Here is a 20,166-nt window from a genome sequence, read left to right on the forward strand (position 1 = left end):
CAGCCTGCTTAACTTGTGTCCAGGTCAAATGTTAATTGAGTAACCTAAATTGAGTATGTGTGAATTGAGACAATTGAGAATGCATGCGTAAACATAGCATTAGGTTACTTCTATTTCTGCTCTTAATGTTATGGTAATTTAAAATTTGAAAATTTAAAAATATGCTTGGAAACTTACAACATTTTTTCATTAATTGGATATATGTTCTAACAGTTTCTAACTTTCTGATTAAATTTAACACAAATTAGAGTCAATTGATTTTGGAAATTTTTTAGCCTACTTGCTAGTTTAACCTACTTAGCTTCGCTACCTCAAATGTAGTAAAATAAACAATTTACACAGAAAAAACTATTTCTTAAACCGTTTCAATTCAAATATTTGTCACATATTGAACTGGTTTCAATTATTTCATAATTAAATCAAGTATTCATTTGCTCAAAAACAGAATTTCTTGATATTTTCTATTGTATTTTGAGTTTTGAATTTGATTATTTTGACAATTGAATATACAATTTTCGTTATTGGTTGAATTTCAAATACAAAAATTATTGAATAGATAATTTTCGTAATTGAAAACACATTTTTGTTATTTTTTGTGTTTCAACTACGAAAATTATCTATTCAATAATTTTTGTATTTGAAATTCAACCAATAACGATAATTGTATATTCAATTGTCAAAATAATCAAATTCAAAACTCAAAATTCAATAGAAAATATAAAGAAATTCAGATCTTTAGCAAATGAATACTTGATTTAATCATGAAATAATTGAAACCAGTTCAATATGGGATAAATGTTTGAATTCAAATATAATTTTTTCTGTGTAGAGAACTAAATTCTTTTTTTTCAAAACTTATAAAAAAAAAATTTTTTTTTAATTTTTTTTAAATGTTTTAAACAAATTTTTTAAACTTATTAGTAAAAAAAATTTATGACAAAAAATTTTTTTGTTAAAAAAAAAAATCAGGTTAAAAAATATTTTTCCCGATTTTGACCCATTGCAAGTCCAAGTTACTATATCCTTATACATATCGTTGCAATGGACCAGATCAACCAAAAATCGAGGTTTTACCGGGTTTTTCCTTATATCTCAACCATTTGTGGTCCGATTTTCTCGATTATAAATAGTAACCGAGCCGGCAGAATTCCCGATATATTGATGTATCAATCATGTTTGTAAGTTATTTGGGGGCTACGGAAAGTTGATTTCAACATACAGACGGACAGACGGATATGGCTATATTGACTCCGCTTCTATATCGATCCAGAATATACATATATACTTTGTAGGGTCGCAAATGAAAAATGGAAATTACAAACGGAATGACTAACATATACAGTCAGAAACTAAAGTTTAAACTTTATACTTTAAGTTCTCCTTAAACGTTTACCTTTCTTTAAACAATCAATATTTGAGATTGTATTTAAACTTTAGTCTCTGACTGTATATACTAGGCTGGCCCTTAATAGACGAAAGTTGGATTTTGGCCATTCTCACCCCCAAGTTAGTAAAAAATCATCCTGAGATGAATTTCCAAGAGAAATTCCAAATTTTGAAAAATTTAACCTTTGACCTTCACGATTTAAGGTTTAACACATTGACTGCCACGTCGGACACAGATGTGTGACACTGCACTATGCGGTTTACGCAACGTCGGACACATATGTCCGACACGACTTTTACTCTCTAGACACATGTCAGACAATACTGCTGGATTTTAAGAATTTTTTCGATGTTGTCTGGAAGTTCCTCATCAAAACTGTAATCTTCACGTTCTTCATCACTTTCTGAACTTGTCCTGAGTATTTTTACTAACTCAGTATCCCATAAAAAAATCCATTTCGTAAGACACTCTTATTTATAAAAAAAAAAATCTGTTTGTAAGCATTAAATATTACTGACAGTAGCCTAAATTCCAATATTGACGTTTTCAAAGAGATTACGCAAAGAAAGTGCTGCGGCCCCCAGCATCTTATTTGCTGAAAGTACCTTGGCAGTCAATTTGTTAAAGTTTTCCAATTTTAGTAAAACTTTCAGAGTATATTTATAATTATCTGGACTATACTATTTTGAATAGGTTTTACTTAAAATTCATAAGAGTAAGGAAATAGAGCTCATTGGCCTAAAAATTGCCAAATTATTGGTTTTTCTCGAAAATTTCAAAATTTAAATCGCAGGTACGGAAAAACTATAAGAGATATTTTCATAATTTTTTCAAATTTTTATTCCCCATTATATTCTTAATAAATCCCAATGAGATGATCAAAAAATTCTGAAATTTGTTTAACAAAATTTTTAAAAATTTGAAAATGGAGTTTTGAAACTGCCGTTAAAAAATTTTATTTTTTTGTTCATACCTAAGAATAGGTTAAAGGTATCCTACGAAGACAAAAACTTATATACAAGTAAATTTAAAAGCATATTTTAAGTAAAAATGAGCTTTTATTTTAATATTTCTCAAAATATGTTAATTTTGTTCCTACATTTCTTGTTCTAGTGGCATGAGACACGTTAATGGCCTGGCGAATTTTTAATAACTTTAACATTTTTTGACCAATTTCTGTTTTTTATGTCTCATTAGAACGACAATTACGTACACATTTCGATTCTTTTAAACTAAATTACAAAAATAATTTTTTAATAGCAATATTTTTACAAAAACTGAAAAAAATGCATTTTTCCCCTTGTAAATGCATCTCAAAACTTCAGAGGGCTTGCGGAACGTCTTATCCCCAACCGATTTACCTAAAATTTGTTCAGGATGATTTTTTTACTAATGTTCACCAAACTGGGGGGTGAGAATGGCCAAAATCCAACTTTCGTCTATTAAGGGCCAGCCTAGTATATACAGTCAGAGACTAAAGTTTAAATACAATCTCAAATATTGATTGTTTAAAGAAAGGTAAACGTTTAAGGAGAACTTAAAGTATAAAGTTTAAACCCTTGCCACTCATGTTGAAGGGTATACAAAAATAAAATATTTGACTTTGAAAATCAAAAACTTTGTTGACAGTTGCTTTTAGTAAACGTTTCCTGTGGTGGTCGAATGTGTCCCATCGGTTTCAACGTGTGGTTCAGAAGTGATGATTTTGACACGGAAGACATAGATAGCCCAGACCAGCCAAAATAGGTTGAGAATCATGAATTGGGTGCATTACTCCATGAAGACTGTTGTGAAACTTAACAACAGCTTGCAAAATTGTTTGGTAGTGTATGAATAATAAATTTGTTGTACCATACACCGCAATAGTGCTGATGTTTTTAACATCCAAAAATATTGAGCCCTCTTTTAAGTCGATTTAACGATGTATCTCCGTGTAAACTTTCGCACACAATATTGAAGATATTTCGATAAAATTTGGCACATATATTGTATTATTTTCTGCCGAATGACGAAGCCTATTGAAATCGGTCCATTATATCACCTATCCTCCTGAAATAGGACATTATCCTTCAGAAATTCTTAATTTATATAGCTATCCACACACATTTTCCCACAAATAAGTTTTATATACAAATAAATCATGGCTCGATCCAAAATTCATTGTTTGCAGTCAAGGCAACTTTGTTATGGAATATGCAACAGTTTTGCCATTACAATTGATGAATACTGATTTTGTGAAAGAAAAATAAAGTTACATTTTTGTGGAATTTATTTTAAAAAAATCCCACGCATAATGCTTAACTTAAACTGTTTCTTACATTCAGGATTTTGACCTCAACTACTTAAATATTCTTTAGGGAATACTTGTTCATTGTACAAGTATTTATCTCATTTTGTAAAGATAAATTTGTACACGTTCATTTTGAGTTGTGTTTTTTTTTTTGCATTCTTCAAACTTAAACTACAAACACATTCGTGCATAATTATGCGCTGAGTGCAGTGTCTCCATGCACATGAATTGTATGAAAGGAGCAAAAAATCAAGTTTATAGAAACTTGCTGTAAAGTGGCCAGAGTAGGTAAAATTTGTTTAATTTTCTCTGTAATGTTAAATGTCAGCAACTGATAACAGTCAAGTCAGCATTTTTACGTTGTCAATAGCAAACATTAGATACGATTGAATATCTGTGACTTTGACTCAGATGTCATTTTAATTTCAGGCGTTTCTAAATGCAACCCTATAAACTTTGACAGTGTTATAATCCACAAATGTACGAAAAATCAAACTATATCTAAAGTATTTAATTACACAGTGCAACAAGAAAAAAAAAACACCATATACGGACAAAAAAAAAAAAGAACCGTGTCTCCAAGTTCTGCCCAAAGTCATACACATTTTTATTATGGACCCCCGAAGATTTGGGCCCTCGGTGTCATTTTTGCAAAAAGGTGATAATTTTCTCAGGCTCATATCTTGCAAACAGTTCGGAATTTTGATTTACTCTCCTAGGTAAAGTTGTAGCCCTTATCATTAGGAACAAAAATTGTGAACATATAAAATCAAAAAAACTTCATCTTCAAGATCAACTTCGCAAAAATCGAAATAAATTATTTTTTTAAAGCTGCCTAAAAGTATGCTTTAGTTTATAATAATTTAATTCTTTTAGTTTTTTCTTACTAACTTATATTGACCTGCCTAAACGGTGTTAAAAATCATGCCTAGGAAGTTCATATGTTCTAGAAAGTTGTTTATTAAAATCTCAGGTATATTTTTGTGGTTGATTATTTCCTTTTTGAACGGTTTTCTACCTATGGACCTGAACAGGGGATAAACGGTAAAAAAAGTTTTTTGCGATTTTCATCTTGAAGATGATGTTTTTTTGATTTTATATGTTCACAATTTTTGTTCTTTATGACAAGGACTACAACTTTGCCTCAGAGATGTTAATGTTAACTATCATGTTAACGCAATGGCTATTATTGCAACGTTTTGAAACTCATTCTAATTTTCCACATAAAACAATTTAAATTCCAAACTATTTACCTCAAATCTGGTCCCCCTTAATTTGAATATTGACATCTATATTTCCATACTAGTTTTGTTTGTGGCTCTTTGTACATCAAAGTTTAACTTTATCTATCTTTTTGCACGTTTTAACATTTACAAAAGTGTGATAACTTCACATCACTTCACATTCTCCGTTTAGTTTTTGTGTTTTATTTCTGTTTTTTTGGTTCTTGAGCAGTTTCTAAAGAGCTGGAAAAAACCAACAGTCTTAAAACAGAACCACGAAATAAAATGTAGGAGCAAGAAAAGTTGATGGTTGATTGTATTATAGATGTATGGTAGTCGGTAGCAGCAGTTTGATAAGACATGATGAAAATATGTCAATGATGGCATCACAAATGACTGTAAACTCACATAAATTATAGCCAGGAACATGATGAAAATGTGGGATTTTTATAGTTTTTATTTTTTATTTAGCTGCAAAGGTTCTTAATGGAACATAGATTAAAGTTTCCACGAAAAGTTTTAACAACATATTAAAAATAAAGGAAAGAGTTTTTCTTAAGGAAGCAGTAAATCATGCTAGTTTTATGGAATTACTTTTAGTTTGCTTTCTAAAGGAGAGATAAAGTTAATGTGGAAATTAAGGCTGGTTTTTTGTCGGTTATATATAGAAAAGTATGACTGTTGAGTAGTGATGATAAGGGGCAAACGGAACACAAAATTTTCTTGAGCCGGTCTATTGTTCATATATGACACGGCTAGTGTTGCTGTTGCTTTTTGTATTTTTAACAAACACAAGAAAACAAAGGCAACCCAACATTAACATTTTAATGTTAAGTGAGTTTTTTATAGAGGATGAGAACTTTAAATTGAAATGAAATATAGAAAATCGTTTCTAATATCCATCCAATGACTTTATTCATTAGATACTTTTATGGCATTAATGTTTAAATATTGTTACGGAATTGTACTTGAATTCAAATATAACGATTTTAAAGGCTGATTTAAAAGTAGCCTAATGCTTTCAAATAATAGTGCTGTAATAGCAAATTAACATTGAAATAAAAGCTTTCAGTTGACCATTGATCGTAAGTTGGCAACGCTGTTTGCTGCGACCGTATATTCGAATTCGAATATTCAGTTAAAAAACATTGTAGAAAGTACACCACAGATGGCGTATGTATTAGAAACCTTTATACAGTTAAAGAGAAATCTAGAGTGCAGATGGCAGTGTTATAAATAGTGACAGAGGTTGCTGTCGTTAGTGAGTTTATCAGAGACGCTATTCGAATAAACATCAACTGAGTGCCTTAAAGTGTGCTGTATTTTTCAAGTGAATTCGTGTACATTATAAAGTGTCTGTATTTCTGAGAATTTATAAACGTGTATAAAAAAACATTGAGTGACTATTGAATTCTGTGGTTGTTGTACATTTTTAAATAAATAAAGAGTTGTTACAATTTTCAAACTACTAAACGGCTTTTATTTGGAATCAAAAGTATTCGGTTTATTTAAAGGAAATAAACCAGCGTTTTGAAAAGGTTAAAACGTAACAATATGAATTAGGATATGTAGCCATGGCGGCTAGCGCTACATGGCGTAACCTGGTGGTCCAATTTTCACACACATTTCGCATTAAATCAGGCTAAATTTCGACAATAACCCATCAAATATTCGTTTCCAAATGGACTTTACATATCCCCGGAGAAAATAATCTAACGAAGTCAAATCGAAGGTTGTCAGGTCCATTCGTTCGTCAAAAGTTTCTCTCAGTAAATTAATCGTATTGCGCGCTGTGTGACATGTGTCACCATTGAAACGGCATATCTGCAATACTAATGACTTCCAATGGAGGCATGAAAAAGTTAGTAAAAGTTGTGAAGACATACGAACCAATGATCTTGCCTGTCCGCAAATCGATTTTCAGCTTGTTATGGTGTTTGGACAATGGGTTGAGGATTATCTTCGCTCCAAATGCGGTAATTCTGTTTACTGACAAAGCCATTTAACCAAAAGGCTGCTTCATTACTGAACAAAATATTCAAATGAAATTGTGGGTCAATAGCGATGTTTATTCGGATCGTGAGGTTTCAATTCCTGTACGAGTTGAATATTGTAAGCACGCAAACCAAAATCCTTACGCAAAATGTTCCTAAAATTGGTTGGACACAAGTTTAGTTGATGAGCGCGATGTCGAAATGACACATTTGGATTATCATCTACACTACGTCTCACACCGTGGGTCATTTGTACGGCGTCTTTCGGGATCAGTATTTTTCGTTAGGAGTAAACATATTGCAAAAACGATGTATAATTTATCGAATTAATCAATCTGGTGGACGATAGTAATCACCGATGAGTTTGTCGAATTGAACCATGATTTTCTAAATAAATTTGAACAATTCATGATAAATTCCCAAACCAAACTAAACTCAAAATAACCAGGATAAGTTAGGTTATAAAATAAAGAAACAATGTATAAACAAAAATATTATTCGCTTTCCTTAGACCGGACAAATTTGTGGCTCATGTGCCTATTTTGGAAACAACCGGTACTTTTGACAAATTTTATTTGATTCGTTAGTGACACATCTCTGGCCGTCAATATCAAGAAAGAGATCTGTACCAATCTGTCACATAAAAAATATTGTACCGTCCTGCTCTACCTCGTCTAAACCAATTCTACAATTGTTATAATGTGGGTAATCCATATTTTCTGACATAAGTATGCCCAATCCTATAGTTGCCAGGGTACCGTGAAATAGCTCCCAAATGAAATAACTCCCAATAAAATAACTCCCTATGAAAAAGTTCCCATCAAAAATGAAATAATTCCCAAACTTGAAAAATTAAAGGGTAAAATGGTAAAATGAAATTACTCCCAGTAATCGGCGGTTTCATAATTTTAAAAATATTACTCCCAAAAAAGCGAAATAACTCCCAATGAAATAAATCCCAATAGAAATGAAATAATTCCCAATCCGAAGCAATTTATTTATGTAATCTAAAAAAAGAAACTTCAAAAGTGAAATTATTATTTTACTCCTCTGGGATGTGTCAAAAACTGGCTTCACTCAGAAATTTTTTTTTGCGCCCGGCCGAAAGCCGCCAATGCAAAAAACTTTTCTGAGTGAAGTCAGTTTTTGATATTTATGGGTTCTGCTTTTGCAAAGTAGAACCCAACAAAAATTAAATAACTACCAATACAGTGAAATAACTCCTAATTCCCTAAATAAAATGAAATAAACCCAAAAAAATTTCATTGGGAGTTATTGTATTATGAAATAACTCCCAACAAAAAATTATGAAATAACTCCTTATGCGCTAGAAGTTGTTTCATAATGAAATAAATCCTAATTTGTATGAAAAATTTGTTGGGTGTTATTTCATCTTTTCGTGGGGAGTTATTTCATTTGGGAGTACCAGTTGCCAGTAATGATTGGATCGAATTCCTAGCAGAGGGCTAGAACATTTTGTATACTGTACAAGTGGTGATATCAAACCACCTATGATCCGTCTCTTTCAACACTCATTCCTCTATCAAATTCGATATTGCCACCAAGGGAATTCAGTGCAAGAGTTACGTCCAAGGCAGACCCTTTTCCATTGTCTAAGTTGGGCTGGTTAATCAATACATTCAAGAAGACAGCTCGAGCTTTGATTGCCGCAAGGTTGTCCAAGTAGATAGTTGGTATTTTCGGATTTAGTTCCCGAGTTCTTCTCGGAGATGTGTCATACAGTCTGAGAGAGACCCAATGGCCAAGATCATTACAGATCTCAGGATCTCGTGCCCTTTTCGGTCTTTGAGTCATCTGTGTAAAGCGAGATCTGGTCGCCCCAAAGAACAAACTTAGCGGCGTGCCATATCTTGTCGTATATAAAAAATTTCCTATAAAAATTAGATGAAGAAACTATATAGTCCGTTCGTTGCCCCAAGATTGTCCCTTCTATCTGTTGTAGGATGATGTTGTGATCAATACAGTCATAATTCAGATGGCGGATTTTTATACCCTTCACCATGAGTGGCAAGAGTATATATAAGTTTGTCATTTCGTTTGTAATTTTTACATTTTTCATCGTTATAGATAGCGAAGTCGATAAGCCATGTCCGCCTATCCGTCTTTCCGTCTATCCGTCTGTATGTTGAAATCAACTTTCCGTAGCCCCCAAATAACTTCCAAACACAATTGATACATCAATATATCGGCTGAGATATAAGGAAAACCGGGACAACCTCGATTTTTGGCCTATTTTATCTATATCTGGATTACTAAGTATTTAATACAGACAATATGAATATCTAATGATAGATATTTCAAAGTCCAAATGTATGACAAAACAAATTTTCCAAAAAAAATTTGTTTTGTCATACATTTTTTTCACTAATAAAAACAATTTAAAAAAAAAACAAGTAAGGAAGTATGGTCGGTCAAGCCCGACCATATAATACCCTGCACTAAGTAAAAGAGCAAAAACATTTTTCTTTTAAAATTTCAATAATTTATATTTTTGAGTGATTTTCGGAAGTGGGCCTTATATGGGGGCTATGACTAATTATGGACCGATCACCATGAAATTAGGTCGTGTGATTTATATCTATATTAAAGTTAAGTATGTTGAATTTTGTGTGTGTACCAACATTTTTAAGCGATTTATGCACGTTAAAGTGATTTTTGGAAGCGGGTCTATATGGGAGCTATGACTAATTATGGACCGATCGTAACAAAATTTGGTGACATGAATTTTGTGTATATAAAACTTATTTGAAGCGGAATTTGTGGAGATACATATATAAATTAAACATTTATGACCCATAAAGTCCAATTTCGGGAGGACATTTGTATGGGGGCTAGATGAAATAATGGACCGATTTCAGCCAGTTTCAATAGGCTCCTTGAGCCGAAAAAATAATATGTACCAAATTTCATCGAAATATCTTCAAAATTGCGACCTGTACTCTGCGCACAAGGTTTACATGGACAGCCAGCCGACCAGACGGACGGACGGACATCGTTTAATCGACTCAGAAAGTGATTCTAACTCGATCGATATACTTTAAGGTGGGTGTTAGACTAATATTTTTGGGCGTTACAAACATCTCCACAAACGCATTATACCCTCCCCACTATGTTTTCCGAAACAGTTTTGCAAAAAAAAAAAATTTAACTTTAGTTTGGCCAAATATAGTTCTCCTACTTATTATACCCTTCAGCTTCGTGAGAAGGGTATATATAAGTTTGTCATTCCGTTTGTAATTTCTACATTTTTCATTTCCGACCCTATAAAGTATATATATTCTGGATCCTTATAGATAGCGGAGTCGATTAAGCCATGTCCGTCTGTCTGTCTGTCTGTCTGTCTGTCTGTCTGTCTGTCTGTCTGTCTGTCTGTCTGTCTGTCTGTCTGTCTGTCTGTCTGTCTGTCTGTCTGTCTGTCTGTCTGTCTGTCTGTCTGTCTGTCTGTCTGTCTGTCTGTCTGTCTGTCTGTCTGTCCGTCTGTCTGTCTGTCTGTCTGTCTGTCTGTCTGTTGAAATCAGTTTTCTGAAGACCCCAGATATCTTCGGGATCCAAATCTTCAATAATTCTGTCAGACATACTTTCGAGAATTTTGCTATTTAAAATCAGCAAAATCGGTCCACAAGTGGCTGAGATATGAGGAAAAAACCAAGACAACCTCGATTTTTTACCAATTTTTGACCTATATCTGGATTAATAAGACATTAATATAGACAATATGGATATCTAATGATAGATATTTCAAAGACATTTGCAACGACGTATATAAGACCATATTAAGTTGGACCTACAATGGGTCAAAATCGGGAAAAAAATTTTAACCCGAATTTTTTTTTTTCAAAAAAAAAAAAAATTAAAAAAACCAAAAAAAAAATTTTAAAATTTAAAAAAAAAAAAATTTTAAATTTAAAAAAATTTCAATTTAAAAAAAAAAAAATTTTAAATAAATTTTTTTCCAAAAAATTAAAAAAAACAACTAAAAAAAAATTAAATTTTGTTTACCTAAAAATATTTAAAATTTTGAAGTATAATTTGGTGAAGGGTATATAAGATTCGGCACAGCCGAATATAGCACTCTTACTTGTTATTATTATTATTATTATTATTATTATTATTATTATTATTATTATTATTATTATTATTATTATTATTATTATTATTATTATTATTATTATTATTATTATTATTATTATTATTATTATTATTATTATTATTATTATTATTATTATTATTATTATTATTATTATTATTATTATTATTATTATTATTATTATTATTATTATTATTATTATTATTATTATTATTATTATTATTATTATTATTATTATTATTATTATTATTATTATTATTATTATTATTATTATTATTATTATTATTATTATTATTATTATTATTATTATTATTATTATTATTATTATTATTATTATTATTATTATTATTATTATTATTATTATTATTATTATTATTATTATTATTATTATTATTATTATTATTATTATTATTATTATTATTATTATTATTATTATTATTATTATTATTATTATTATTATTATTATTATTATTATTATTATTATTATTATTATTATTATTATTATTATTATTATTATTATTATTATTATTATTATTATTATTATTATTATTATTATTATTATTATTATTATTATTATTATTATTATTATTATTATTATTATTATTATTATTATTATTATTATTATTATTATTATTATTATTATTATTATTATTATTATTATTATTATTATTATTATTATTATTATTATTATTATTATTATTATTATTATTATTATTATTATTATTATTATTATTATTATTATTATTATTATTATTATTATTATTATTATTATTATTATTATTATTATTATTATTATTATTATTATTATTATTATTATTATTATTATTATTATTATTATTATTATTATTATTATTATTATTATTATTATTATTATTATTATTATTATTATTATTATTATTATTATTATTATTATTATTATTATTATTATTATTATTATTATTATTATTATTATTATTATTATTATTATTATTATTATTATTATTATTATTATTATTATTATTATTATTATTATTATTATTATTATTATTATTATTATTATTATTATTATTATTATTATTATTATTATTATTATTATTATTATTATTATTATTATTATTATTATTATTATTATTATTATTATTATTATTATTATTATTATTATTATTATTATTATTATTATTATTATTATTATTATTATTATTATTATTATTATTATTATTATTATTATTATTATTATTATTATTATTATTATTATTATTATTATTATTATTATTATTATTATTATTATTATTATTATTATTATTATTATTATTATTATTATTATTATTATTATTATTATTATTATTATTATTATTATTATTATTATTATTATTATTATTATTATTATTATTATTATTATTATTATTATTATTATTATTATTATTATTATTATTATTATTATTATTATTATTATTATTATTATTATTATTATTATTATTATTATTATTATTATTATTATTATTATTATTATTATTATTATTATTATTATTATTATTATTATTATTATTATTATTATTATTATTATTATTATTATTATTATTATTATTATTATTATTATTATTATTATTATTATTATTATTATTATTATTATTATTATTATTATTATTATTATTATTATTATTATTATTATTATTATTATTATTATTATTATTATTATTATTATTATTATTATTATTATTATTATTATTATTATTATTATTATTATTATTATTATTATTATTATTATTATTATTATTATTATTATTATTATTATTATTATTATTATTATTATTATTATTATTATTATTATTATTATTATTATTATTATTATTATTATTATTATTATTATTATTATTATTATTATTATTATTATTATTATTATTATTATTATTATTATTATTATTATTATTATTATTATTATTATTATTATTATTATTATTATTATTATTATTATTATTATTATTATTATTATTATTATTATTATTATTATTATTATTATTATTATTATTATTATTATTATTATTATTATTATTATTATTATTATTATTATTATTATTATTATTATTATTATTATTATTATTATTATTATTATTATTATTATTATTATTATTATTATTATTATTATTATTATTATTATTATTATTATTATTATTATTATTATTATTATTATTATTATTATTATTATTATTATTATTATTATTATTATTATTATTATTATTATTATTATTATTATTATTATTATTATTATTATTATTATTATTATTATTATTATTATTATTATTATTATTATTATTATTATTATTATACCCTTCAGCTTCGTGAGAAGGGTATATATAAGTTTGTCATTCCGTTTGTAATTTCTACATTTTTCATTTCCGACCCTATAAAGTATATATATTCTGGATCCTTATAGATAGCGGAGTCGATTAAGCCATGTCCGTCTGTCTGTCTGTCTGTCTGTCTGTCTGTCTGTCTGTCTGTCTGTCTGTCTGTCTGTCTGTCTGTCTGTCTGTCTGTCTGTCTGTCTGTCTGTCTGTCTGTCTGTCTGTCTGTCTGTCTGTCTGTCTGTCTGTCTGTCTGTCTGTCTGTCTGTCTGTCTGTCTGTCTGTCTGTCTGTCTGTCTGTCTGTCTGTCTGTCTGTCTGTCTGTCTGTCTGTCTGTCTGTCTGTCTGTCTGTCTGTCTGTCTGTCTGTCTGTCTGTCCGTCTGTCTGTCTGTCTGTTGAAATCAATTTTCTGAAGGCCCCAGATATCTCCGGGATCCAAATCTTCAACAATTCTGTCAGACATACTTTCGAGAATTTTGCTATTTAAAATCAGCAAAATCCGTCCATAAATAACGGAGATATGAGCAAAAATCCGAGACAACCTCTGAAAATTTCATCAAAAAACACAATGTATTGCATGCTTTGACAAAAAAACAACAAAACGTATGCTTGGATGTGCAAGCTTTGTGTATTTTGTTTTTTTTGTGTTTTGTTTCTTTTGGCGTTGTTGTTGTTTTTTATACAACTAAAGTTTAGTTTGGTTGTGTGTTGGTTTTTTTGACAAAAAAACAACAAATCGTATGTTTGAATGTGCATGCTTTGCGTATTTTGTTTCTTTTGGCGTTGTTGTTGTTTTTTATACAATTAAACGTATGTTTGGATGTGTGTGGTTTCATTGCCTTGCGTATTTTGTTTTTGTTTTTTCTTTTGGTGTTTTGTTTCGTTTGGCGTTGTTGTTGTTTTTTGTGTTCTTGATAAATTTAGGATGCTGTACGCTGAAAGTGGGCAATGTACATACATATATACTAAGTATAAAAAATAATAATGCATCCACAACAAAGGTGAAGGGTATATAAGATTCGGCATAGCCGAATATAGCACTCTTATTTGTTTTTTATTCGTTTCGAAATTTTCAGGAGATGGTTTGCAAAGAAAAAAATTCAAAAATTCTTTGTAAAACTCGTTCGCGAACTTTGACTCGCAAAACATTGATGTCGACGAATTGAATTTTTAGATACAAAGTGAAATTGCAATCGAATTGATGACGTACAAATCAGTGGATTCCTACTCAAACTGAATACGGATCGGTAATCATACACAGAGAGAACAGATTCGTGGTAGCAACCGAATTTTTTGCCAATCGAATGATTCGATTGGCAAAAAATAGAATTTATCGGTTCTATCAACAGAAAGTCAGTTGACAAAGAAGAAATTCGGTTGAAGCGATCAAACTTTTGTTACCATTTCTAAAATATTGAAGCCACAACTGTAAAATTCGATCACTAATGCAGAATCATTCGATTCCATGACAATGACTCCGACCGACATGCCATTCGATTTTATACGATTGCAGTTTCCGGTAACAAATTTCAAGGCAATCATTGCTTGTTTGCGGTTGTATATCGCCTGTTTCAGAACACCATCAGCATTATTTGTATAAGCGCCGGACGAATCTTAAAAATTTCGTGCATGATATCACAGCAAAGCAATCGAAAAAAAAGTATTTCGTTATTTTAATTGGTTACCTGAACATCGATCTTTCAATCAAAATGTAAATAGGATTCATTGTACATATTTTCAAATCAAATGTAAATCAAACATATGAATAAAAATTATCATTCAAAGATACAAATCCTCAAATGAAAACAAACATTTCTAATTTGGACAGGACAACGTCTGTAGGGTCAGCTAGTAATATATAAAGACCAAAAAAACATACTCGAGTATATATTAGGGTATTCATTCGACTCATGATCGTTCGATTAATCGAATAATTTCTTACGAATAATTATTCGAACAATTTAAAAATTGCCATTTTTGAATAACGAATAATTCGAACAATTTTATGTAGAATAATCGAATAAAACGAATAAATGTTCATATGTATTTAAATTTATTAAATTGCTTAAAATTGTTCATAATTTCAAATTTAAATAAGTAATAATGACTCACAAAAATTGTATTGTTTATGAAATTCGACAAATAACTAAAGACAAAGGGACTTTCGATCACTGTAGATGAGTGTTCCGATAGCTCCTTCTATAAATATATAAAAATTGCTGCAAGAAGTTACAATTCTAAAAAAAAATCTTTAAAAATGTTTAACTTAGGACTTGAACCAATGAAAATAAAAGGTACGGAATAAAATATATGTTATATAGCTGGCGAAATATTAGAAGAATCGCAACTAATAATCAAAATATTAACTTAGATTAAAGTGGAGTTGAATGTGATGGATAATGTGATTTTGAAACGGTCGTCGAAAGTGATATTGAGGATGACATTTATAAAGATTACATTGAAATAGATGAAGACCAAGATCATAAAATATTTGTATATAAGTGATGTTATTAACCGCGTACGTAAGTGTTGCAAAATATTTAATAAATCGAATGATAAACACAAATATTGCAAACTAACGTTTTGTTCCAAGAAAAGGAGTTCGTCTTATACATGATTTTGAACATCGTTGAACATCTTTGTCTAATATTGTAATAAACTTTTTGCGTATTTGTAAATGCGTCAATCATGCACGTTCACTGACAATGATATCAAACTTTGGACAGATTCCCTTTATTGTGTAATTCTCTAAGACCACTTTATTAAGCAAAGATTCGGTAACGTTGATAGAGCTTGATGTATAATACAATTTGTTATAAATAATTTAGAAAATGTAAATAATTAATTTATTAAAGAATTAGTTACTCAATTTAAAACCCGAATTAATGAACGACATAAAAGAGTTCTTAATACGTTTATATTGTATTTGAATTCAGGATCATGTCCAACTAGCTCAAATTTTTTAAAGCATAGCTCCAAAACGGAAACTAAAGGGTTTGCTAGTCAATTGTTTTGTAGATTGTTCGGGAGTTATGGACTTTGTTTTCGAATGTTTTTTAACATTATCAATACTTGAATTGTTAACTTTAACGTTATTTTTTATTTTACTTTAACAATAAAATATTAAAAAACCCACATCAAAACTTCATTCTTTACTTTTTTTAAAAAAAAATTAAATTATTCGAATAATTCGATTAATTTTAAACGTGTGATCGAATTATTCGAACAAGTTAAAATCTCTTATTCGAATTATTCGTTTTATTCGAACAAGAGAAAAATCGAATAATTCGAATACCCTAGTATATACGCAACCCTTACCACTCATATAAACGCTATAATAATAATGCTGTATATGAAACCCTTAATGGCGACATTTTGTTGCCACTGCTTTCCTTTCATGCAACTTCAAATACCAATTAAAAATGCCCTCAAAGAGGAAGAAAGAAAAGCAGAAATACAACTGAAATAGTAGTCAAATTAACATCAGGAATATGAATATACACACAGACATGAAGCTCGTTTCTTATTACAATTAACATGAATATAATGACGAAGAAAAAAAAACTATTTTTTATGTATTGTGGCAGTTTTCTATCTTGTATTTTTTTTTTTGCAATTTAAAGACATAATGATAATGACCAAATGGTGCTTAAATGCACATACAAATTTAAGAAATTATTTAAGTTTAATAATATTTAAAGCATATTTTTCATCATTGGTGGTTTTTTGATTTCTTTACAGACTTAACTAATGGCGGCGTTTCGGGACCTCTAGATACATATAATGATTTTGAGGAAATATCCACGACAACCACTACAACCTTCCCGCCGTACACACATCCCCAATGGATTGAACCGTATTTTGATCCTACAACGCCGCGCAATGTTACGGCTTTAATGGGCAAGTCGGCGTATCTGAGTTGTCGTGTTCGTAATTTGGGAAATAAAACAGTAAGTAAAGTTTTGATTCAAAACATAAATATGATAAATTAAATTCAACATTTTCAATATCTATAAAGCTTGGAATTACTAGAGTTAAAGTTAATACTATTATAATTTATATTTCAAATACTGAAGTGGATCTCATAAAACACTACATTACCGAGCAGTTGTAGTTGACTGTCCCGAACTATATGTTTTACCTATCACTTTGGGTGACATTTATTAAAGATATGATATTTGAATACTCACATGTCTAAGCAGGGGGAATTGACCATTTTGTATTACAATAAGACTGAATGATATCTGGTCCAAAGTAGTCATCTCATTGGTTTCACATTCCCGTAACATACTGGTTACTGGATCAGCCACATAACTAGTTATTTTGACATGTACGGCTGCTAATTGGCCTCAGTTAAAAAGACATATCACAGACAGTAAAATGACAGATTACTTGTAATCAAACCTTCCTCCTACAATTCTCCTATAGATTATTTCTGGTTGATAAAATAATACTTTTTGAAGTGGCGTTTAAAGTGAAAACACTTAGAGACACTAAAGTGACAATTAACTTCACGCTAAGTTACATAGGATGTCAGTATATTTAAGCAAAAAGAAAATAAACCGTACGAGTTATACTGGATGTATAACTTAACAATTGTGGATTTTTTTAAATGTTTAGCTTTTATTTTGCAACATTTTTACAATATAAATTAATTCCAAGTATTGCAAATTGTTAGATATGGCCTATACCCATATTTCTAGCAACATATGGATTCCGCTCTAAAAGAAGTGCTCACCTTTTGAGTCCAAGGATGAACAAAGCCAATTTCCTAGTAGTTGGACGGGCAAGGTCTCAACTATAAGGCAGGCGAAACAAAACTTCCCAACCACTTCTTTCTAAATTGTTTTCAACAGGTATTTCATCATGTGGCCGAGCGTTGTCATGATGGAAAATTACGGTTTCATGTCTGGCCGCATATACTTTTTCAAACTAATCAATTCTCGCTTCATACTAATCAGTTGAGTTCGATATATGTTCTCTGTGATGGTCTGGCCAGATTTCAACAGCTCATAATAGATATGACCCTTTTGCCTCACCAAATACAGAGCATTTTCTTATTGCAAATTTGGCCTTGGTGTCGATTCTGGTGGTTGACCGGGCTTCACATACGATCTCTTACGCTTCGGTTTATCTTAATTAATCCATTTTTCATCGCAAGTAATGATTTGGTGCAAAAATTATTTTCTTTTATAGCGTTCATGCAGCATTTCAGACGTACAAAGCAATATTTCAAGGTCTCTCAACTTCAATTCTTATGGTACCCAATTCCCTTGCTTTTGGATGAATACTGCTGCTTGCAAATGTCTTGAAATTGCTGCTTGAGTAAACAGACTAAATAGATTCATAGTAGAAACCGAATTTGTTGCCAATCGAATGATGCAGTTGCACTCAGTTTGGTTCTATCAAAGAAATTCAGTTGATAATGAAGAATTTCGGTTGGAGAAACCAAACTTTTGTTACCCCTCCTAAAATGATGTAGCCACAATAGTAAAATTCGGTCACTAAGGTAGAATCGTTCGATTGTTAACAAATTCGGTTGGTAGTACGAATCTGTTTTCTCTGTGTAGCTCCCAATAATTTTGCAAGATCTTGATGAGTTTAACATCTTAATGGAGTATTGCCTCCAATTCTTGGTCTTCAAAATATTTAACTGGCCTGGGCGATCCTTGTCTCCCATGTCAAAATTTCCACATCTGAACCTCACGTTGAAACCGATGGAATACATATCCCATAAGTAAAGCAAAACTTCCCAGTTTTGGCGCTTTTCTGGTACAAAATTCGATATTTTCGAAGCAAAGAAAACTTTGTCGCTCACACTACAGTGTTCAATAACTATGTGGAAATCAATGACAGCTATGTACACTTCAAAATGACATATAATTTATTGAAAACCAAAAACGCATTCAAAAGATACCCTGTCTATTTTCAGTCCCTAATTTTAAGTGATACACCCAAAGTATCAACACAATTTGTATAAATCCAGTTTGTACGAATTTCCCAGAGTATAAAATGAACGTTTAAAGTGACTACACTGTAGCTTACTTAGAGACACTCTAAAGTAACCCATTAACTTCTCTCTGCACTACAAAGACCACATACGTGGCAAAAGATCGAAAATACAAAAATTGGCAACACCCAAGTGATAAATTACTGTCTATATGCGGCACTTTGACTACTTGCTTAACTCCTGGAGTTTGATAGGTATATCAACACAATTTGTATAAAACCAGTTCGAATTATTCACAAAAAGAACAGTACGCTATACACTTTTAAAGTAACTACATTCTAGATTACTTAGAGACACTTAAGTAACAATTGACTTCGAGCTAAATCACCTGGCATTTATAAAGTAAACAAGTGTCAAATGACCCAAAATATAAAAATTAGAGTCAGCGAAGTGGTCAGAAATTAGTGATAATTACTGCATATAAGGGATACATTGACTACTTTCTTGATTACACTCATGAGGAGCCGCAGAACAAAAGGTACTTTTTCGCACATTTCAAATTTTTGGGAAATTGAGTTTTGTTTATTTCGCCCCCTTAAAAAACTGCATGAACCAGAAATTGGTAACAAGTTTCTTGCTTATCAATAGATACATCTAACTGCAATAAGTCACGACATTAAATGTTAAGGATGTTTGATATAAACTTATTTTAATATCGGAAAAAGAACCTTTTGTTAAAAAATCAAGAAAAAAAGTAAGTTTTGTTAAAAACAAAATTAAAAATATGTTTTTTAGATTTTTTTTTTAATGATAATATTTTAAATAAATGTTTTTAATCCTGATCTAATATACATATAAACAAACTACACATTGAAATTATATAATTTTTTTT

The 20,166-nt window shown here is 28.5% G+C and overlaps 1 protein-coding gene across 1 annotated transcript in view; it reads left to right on the plus strand.

The window, feature by feature from the left end:
• Positions 1–20,166, plus strand: part of LOC135955496 (kin of IRRE-like protein 2) — a 294,369-nt gene that overhangs the window by 191,898 nt on the left and 82,305 nt on the right. Inside the window, exon 2 of the mRNA XM_065505845.1 lies at positions 17,066–17,274. Within this exon, the coding sequence (XP_065361917.1) occupies positions 17,066–17,274 (209 nt within the window). The remainder of the gene's footprint in view (positions 1–17,065; positions 17,275–20,166) is intronic.

The sequence above is a fragment of the Calliphora vicina genome, chromosome 3 (genome assembly GCF_958450345.1).
Source record: "Calliphora vicina chromosome 3, idCalVici1.1, whole genome shotgun sequence".
NCBI lineage: Eukaryota > Metazoa > Arthropoda > Insecta > Diptera > Calliphoridae > Calliphora > Calliphora vicina.